At 44.0% G+C, this 7,073-nt stretch overlaps 3 protein-coding genes and 1 pseudogene across 3 annotated transcripts; 2 read left to right on the plus strand and 2 right to left on the minus strand.

The window, feature by feature from the left end:
* The first annotated feature begins 213 nt into the window (after nt 1-213).
* LOC117192960 (protein crossbronx-like) lies at nt 214-1,215 on the plus strand. The gene is made up of 4 exons (XM_033397682.1): nt 214-352; nt 390-428; nt 483-586; nt 641-1,215. Exons 1-4 carry the CDS (start codon nt 331-333, stop codon nt 1,118-1,120), a joined length of 645 nt encoding a protein of 214 aa, XP_033253573.1. The 5' UTR covers nt 214-330; the 3' UTR covers nt 1,121-1,215.
* Nucleotides 1,131-1,951, minus strand: LOC117192959 (UPF0598 protein CG30010-like). Its single transcript, XM_033397681.1, has 2 exons — nt 1,784-1,951; nt 1,131-1,727 (listed from the first exon to the last, which is right to left on the minus strand). Exons 1-2 carry the CDS (start codon nt 1,928-1,930, stop codon nt 1,221-1,223), a joined length of 654 nt encoding a protein of 217 aa, XP_033253572.1. The 5' UTR covers nt 1,931-1,951; the 3' UTR covers nt 1,131-1,220.
* On the minus strand, nt 1,932-2,659 carry LOC108158800 (DNA-binding protein SMUBP-2). Its single transcript, XM_017291487.2, has 2 exons — nt 2,551-2,659; nt 1,932-2,492 (listed from the first exon to the last, which is right to left on the minus strand). Exons 1-2 carry the CDS (start codon nt 2,555-2,557, stop codon nt 2,017-2,019), a joined length of 483 nt encoding a protein of 160 aa, XP_017146976.2. The 5' UTR covers nt 2,558-2,659; the 3' UTR covers nt 1,932-2,016.
* A 237-nt stretch (nt 2,660-2,896) lies between these two features.
* Nucleotides 2,897-6,834, plus strand: LOC117192958 (annotated as a pseudogene).
* Nucleotides 6,835-7,073: the final 239 nt, after the last annotated feature.

Raw genomic sequence — 7,073 nt, forward strand, 5'->3', positions numbered from 1 at the left:
GCCCTGGGCGGCCGTTTTTATTTGATTGATTTTTCGACGACGTTGAACAAAACATCAAATACTAGCTCGCAATGCAATTAAAAGTTGATAAAGTTAAATTGCAAACGAGTAGCTGATTGAAGTCTGATTAAAATTTGTCTTAGGAAACCTTAAATCACTTTCAGGAATACCACTAACACATTCATCGGCAAGGTGGCAGCTCTTCACAAACATGATTTGGCAAAACAACTTTCTTTAAACAATTTTAATTTTATTAATTTTTTGTCGCACGATGACACTTCCCAATTTGGTTCCTTTACATATCTTGTAATCATTTCCATTTCCAGCAAAATGATTGAGTCGGAGAAGTTGGGTGGAATCAAAGACTATACAATATTGTATAGTCTTTGGTGGAATATACACAATACCCAGCTTAGCGAACTCCTTGCGTTAGTATAACTACAAATCTTCAATATTCCCCTTATATATTTCGTTTCTTTTAGAATGGTTTGGTGTCTTCTTTGGACGCGAGGGTTTCTATTCAGAAAGCGTCTTTCGTTTCTCTCTTCTGCTGCCCGATCGTTTTCCCGATGATAAAAGTCTTCCAGTTAGTTAACCCAGACACAGAGATAAATAGGTTTTACTAATCTATTCCTTTCAGACCGTAATTTTTCAGCAGAACATCTTGCATCCCCATGTGTGCCCTTACACCAACAGCCTGGACATCAGTCATGCCTTTCCAGAGTGGCGATGTGGCGAAGATCACCTCTGGCAGCTTTTCAAGTACATGCAAGCGATATTTTCGGATCCCATCGACAGTATTCTGGGTATTGAAATGGACAAAATAAAGAATCCAGAGGCTGCCGAGCTGCTGCTCAGCAATCGGGAGGAGTTTGCCGTTTGCGTCCTTGAGAACATCAAGGAAAGCAAGGAGCATATCTATGACCCTCAACCAACGGAGGATCCGCACTATATAGTATTTGAAAAGTTTCAACCAGATGTGCATGGGCCGGTGTTGGAGCGAATCAAAGCAGGCAGGAATAATCAGACGTATTCCACTTTGCAACAGACGAATGGCGGCACTGCCACCGGGCTCTCATGGGTGAAGGAGGGCGAGTTCAAGCCATTGAGCATTGAATAAAAGTAATATGTACATTTGTATATTAGTCCTGGAACCAATAATCGTAGTTAGAATGTTGTCTCAATTATATTCCATTAAAGTTTAATGTTATACTATTTAACTACTGACATTCCTCGCCCATGGGAAAGCGTTGACTCCCTGCAACCCAATCATTTTCCAGCTTTAGTCGTTCTCCGTGCCATTTAAAATGTGATGGAGACGCAACTCCGGCTGGAAATTCAAAGTGTTGACTAAGCTCAATGGCCAATTTAGAGCGAACCAGGCCAATGCCACCCACTTGGGGCGTTGCTGGGTGATAAACCCGTCCATTTTTGGGGTCCATGTATAATTTTTGTGGTTCATAGGGCAATGTTAGGACTTGTCCAGCATGGGCATAGCTAAGAACTTCCTCGCCGCCATCTGCCTTCTTCAATTGTTCGGTGAATACAAGCGGCGTGTCATTGCAACGTATAAAGTTGCGTTCGCGTCCGCATAGCGAGATGTACGGGAAGTCGCTGAGATAACGCTGCGTTTTGTTCAGACGGAGACGAGAAAAAAAGAACTTGAGGAAATCCTTCTCCTTGAAGCAACTGGTGAAGTTTTTCATTCTAGCATCGTTCAAGAACAGCTGATGGGAGTAAATCATAATTAATTAAATGCCAACTAATGTTTAATGCGACTTACCATTCCTTCATGATCAATGTAGTAAAAATATTCGCGTATTTTCGGCTCCGGCGTCTGACCCTGAACATAATGCAAATTACGGGTAGACAGTAGGTTAAAGTTAAAGTATTTCAGGTTTATTAAATGTCTAGGCTGTGTTTTAATCATATTTTCAAGAACTGTAAAATTTTAAAACGCGAAAACAGCTGATTTCATCAGCTGTTGATGTGTATGTATGGGTGTGTATTGTACGACTATTTTCCTTTCTTTTTGGAGCCCCCGCCGGTTGCTTTTTGCATGCGCCCAACTTGCATATCCTTCAACTTAGCATCCAGTCTCTTTTTAGCATTTTTGACATCCTCCTCGTGACGCACTGTCTTCGCCGGCTTGGGGTGCAGTAACTTCTTGCGCTCGTCCCGCTTCATTTCCTCGCCACAGCCATGAACCTCGGGCAGACCGTGCTTGAAACAGAACCGCTTCTTGCAGTGCGGACAGTCCTGGCCCATTAGGCTCGTTTTGGTCTTGCAGCGCGCATAGTCGCAGAGGTTGTCCACCTCCTTAACGGCGGTTAGCACATCGTCCAGCTTCAGATCGACCACTTGGCTCGGGATGCGCTCCAGAAGCTCCAGTGTATCATTTGTACCGTAGTCGATCCGTTTGCCAGGCTTGGCGGGCGGAAACAGAGGCGTTTCATCCGCTTTCGCCGAGGTTGAGGGGTGGTTGGGATCGGCTGTCAAGGGCAATGGTTTACAATTGAAAAACCAACGCTGTTTTAGTTTATGACTTACCACCCATAAAGATTTATTTTATTTTTTACCAGGATTTAGCTTAAAAACATTTCGTGAAATCAGATTTGTTACTTTCGTGGATCAGCTGGTGTCCAGCTGTTGTTGTATCGATAGTCGACTAAACTCTCGAAAAAACATCGTTCTACTATCGATGGTTTCGTACAGTAGTTGGCGGGTTCTTTTTTATTTTCCGTCCAACGTGCAAAGCAAAACATTATAGGATTCTTCATTGTCAAGTCAGAGTCAAAGTGCAGGTGCTCAATTGGTTTCATCAATCCAGTCGAACAAATCATTAGTGAAAACATCGATAGTTCTAATCGACAGTAGTTTTTGTTGTTGTTATATTTTCCGATTACACTTATCTGGACAGCACACTCAAAATTTAATTTATTTGTTATTGCCTGCTCGCTTCGTTGTTCTACAAGTTCTTCGCCATGTCTATCTACGCCAAAGTTGAAAAAGGACCCGCGCCTTGACGCAAGCATTTAAAGACGATTCCAACCAAAACAAAGTCAATCTATCAGTGGGCGGTAAGTAAATACTAATTGCTCGTGCGTATTCTGGGTCTGTCTCAGTGTTTTTAGCACTACATATGTACGTGCATACTCGTGCATATGTGTGCAATTAAAGTATTGTGTAGGGTGTCTGTGTAGCGTAGTCGCGCTTGTCCAATTTGCTATCATTTGTTAGGGGCCGCCCTGCAGCCCACCACCTCCTCCTCGCATGACTGGTTGTCCTCCCCCCTCTGCTGGAGGTCATTTGGAAGTCACTTGGCATGTGAATTGTTGGGATTCTCTATCCTTAGGGTGGGGTGGGCTGTCATGACGCGCTTACACTGCAATTCGTCTGCCACAGTATTCCTTATACATTTATGCCACTTTTCTTCATTGCAACTGATTGAGAGAGATAAGAATTGTGCTTTCTAGGATCCATCACTTTCCTTGTTTTTCTTCTCATTGACGTCAGATAGTACAGTATTTAGTTATGTACTAGTGTGCATAACCACAACGATAAGCCGCTTAGATTCGAACTTTCTTTCCATCAGCTTGGTACCACAAGCTGTAATCTCATCGTCAAGGGCAAGGCCGCTGCTGATTTGGATGGATGCCATTTCACCTTTTTTATACCCGATACTCAAAATGAGTATTGGGGTATATTAGATTTGTGGTAAAAGTGGATGTGTGTAACGTCCAGAAGGAATCGTTTCCTACCCCATAAAGTATATATATTCTGGATCAGCATCAATAGCCGAGTCGATTGAGCCCTGTCTGTCTGTCCGTCTGTCCGTCCGTCCGTCTGTCCGTCCCCTTCAGCGCCTAGTGCTCAAAGACTATAAGAGCTAGAGCAACGATGTTTTGGATCCAGACTTCTGTGATATGTCACTGCTACAAGTATATTTCAAAACTTCGCCCCGCCCACTTCCGCCCCCACAAAGGACGAAAATCTGTGGCATCTACATTTTTAAAGATACGATAAAACCAAAAACGCAGAATCGTAGAGGATGACTATATGTTCTAGAGAGTAAAATCTCAACCAGATCGTATAATTATTATAGCCAGAATCAAGAAAACAATTTCATTCTTTCTCGCTCTGTCTCTCTCTAACACACAGGTTTCATGGTCGGTTTTGCCAATTGCAAAATATGAGTTCAAGGATCTCAGAACCTATAAGAGCCAGAGCAAATTTGGTATCCACACTCCTGTGATATCGGACCTTGACCGTTTTGTGTCAAAATTTCGGCACACCCCCTTCCGCCCCCGCAAAGGACGAAAATCTGAGGCATCCACAAATCTCAGAGACTATTAAGGCTAGAGTAACCAAATTTGGTACACACACTCCTTTAAGATGTTACTTTAAAACGTATATCTCAAAATTTCGCCCCACCCCCTTCCGCCCCCACAAAGGACGAAAACCTGTTGCATCCACAATATTGCAGATTGCAATAACGCAGAATCATAGATAATGACCATATCTATCAGATTGCTGAATCTGGATCAGATCAGATCATTTTTATAGCCAAAAGGAACAAATCAATTTGCACTGGCTACTCAGCGCCCGACGTCACGCTCAGACTGATTTTCTGTCTCTCTCGCACGCACTCTGTCGTGTCGTTTAATATTAGCGGCGTCTGCCGGAGGAGAGCCATACTGACTTAGTATCGGGTATAACTGTAGAGTTGCGGTGTCCGCAGCAACTCACAACGTTCCCCCTCGTTTATTTTGTTTTGTAGAATCTTCCAAGTCAACAACCTATGGCTTATTCTCATGTTAATGAGACCTGTCCGAATCGTTGTACACATTTACATTCATAATTATGCTAGCTTGGAACTACATATACTTAAAATCATTCATCAACTTTTACAATGCTGAAAGCAATAATCTATTAATAGATTTCTTCATTTATTGTTTGATATGGCTGTTTTTTAATAATTATTATTGTTCTCTCTCTCTTTTTATCACGCGCTCCTAAAACAAACAATTCCAGCCCAATTACTTAAATTGGTTTCAAATAACCGGACGAGCTTGTGGCATATGGTATAGAAAATGGCCTAGAAACAAGTGCTTTCAGACTATCGAATTTCGTACAGCATTACCCCTTGATTACCCATACTAAGTCCGTTAAGATAAGATTTCAGATTGTACGAAAGTCAGCACTTTGAACAATGGATTCCCTCAAACAATTGAACAGTAACTGGTCTTACTGTTATTATTATTACTAATAAGCTCTTTTATTTTGACTACAGCTTACAGGACAGATGCTGGTGTGCCTTGGGTCCTGCCTGTGGTGCGAAAAACCGAAATAGCAATCGCCAGCGATGAGTCTGTTAACCATGAGTATTTGCCGATGACTGGTGAGTGATTAAAGGGTTTAATCCCATCTAGAGAATCAATTTGAACCACAATATCTATTTTTCTCAAAGGTCTTGAACCATTCACAAGTGCGGCAACGGAATTGGTTTTGGGTGCTGACTCCATAGCCATCAAGGAGAATCGCGTAATTTAAAAAGTCTAAATTTTCGGTTGAACTTATAATTGAAATACTCTTTTTGTTCGCAGGCTTTTGGGGTGCAGACTATATCCGGAACAGGTGCGCTGCGCGTGGCTGCCGAGTTCCTCCACACTCAGTTGAACAGAAATGAAGTCTTTTACTCGAATCCCACATGGGAGAACCATCACAAGATATTTTCCGATACTGGTTTCACCTCGTTGCACTCCTACCGCTACTGGGACCAATCCAAGCGTCAGTTGGACTTTAACGGCATGCTGGCTGATCTTGACCAGGCTCCTCCCGGAGCAGTGATCATCCTGCATGCATGCGCACACAATCCCACCGGAATTGATCCCACCCAGGAACAGTGGAAGCAAATTGCCGATCTGATGGAGCACAAGAAACTGTTCCCTCTGTTTGATTCGGCATATCAGGGCTTTGCCAGCGGTGACCCCGATCGCGATGCTTGGGCAGTGCGGTATTTCGTTTCGCGAGGCTTTGAGCTCCTAACTTGCCAATCGTTTGCAAAGAACTTTGGCCTGTATTGCGAAAGAGCTGGCAACTTGACGGTGGTGCAGCAGCACGCATCCACTAAAGCTGCAGTACACTCCCAATTGACTTTGATTATCCGCGGCATGTACTCCAACCCACCAGCTTATGGTGCTCGTATCGTGTCGGCCGTGTTGAACAACCCTGCGTTGCGTCAAGAATGGATGGACTGCATCAACCAAATGTCGAGTCGCATCCGGGAGATGCGTTCACTGCTGCGGGACAAGCTCGTTGCACTGGGAACACCTGGCAACTGGGACCATATTGTCAATCAAATCGGCATGTTCTCGTACACGGGCCTCAATGAGAACCAAGTTCGATACCTCATCAAGGAGCACCACATCTATCTCCTAAAGACAGGTCGCTTCAACATGTGTGGCCTTAACACGGGCAACATTGAATATGTGGCCAAGGCCATACATGCCGCAGTCACCGCTGGATCGAACGCTTCCTGTCCCTGTGACAACAAATTGTAATAAAATATAACTGGGGTAATATGTAGAATGTGCACCGGATATACAATGATCCACTGAAATATGTTAACCTTAGGCATGAGAATTATTGTTGTCTGCACAATTAGCATTTAACAGCTGTCCCAACTACGAAAAATTTAAGCCCGGCCTTTATATACAATATGTTTGTAGGGGGGCGGACGAAGCTCAAGTCTCCAACGACGATATGGATGATGAAGTGAAACCTCCTGTAGCCGTCGCAAGAAAAGAAAGTGCCGTGGTGCTTTGTGGTAAATGTGTAGTATTTATTTCGGGGGTCGCGCGGTAGATCGTGCGTTTGAAACGGGGGTTGAAACGTCACTAAACTAGGCCTTACGATCTATGCTCCATGATGGCTTGAGCGCCGGGTGGATCGTGGGTCGTAAAATCTCCCGAGCGCCCCTCTGAGCGCGCGAGAGCGAGTTGGGACCGGAGCGCACGAAGTTGGCACAGTGCGCGGCGCTCATCTGCTGCTGGCCTGGCCAAATATGTATA

This window comes from Drosophila miranda (assembly GCF_003369915.1).
Source record: "Drosophila miranda strain MSH22 chromosome Y unlocalized genomic scaffold, D.miranda_PacBio2.1 Contig_Y2_pilon, whole genome shotgun sequence".
Classification (NCBI taxonomy): Eukaryota; Metazoa; Arthropoda; class Insecta; order Diptera; family Drosophilidae; genus Drosophila; species Drosophila miranda.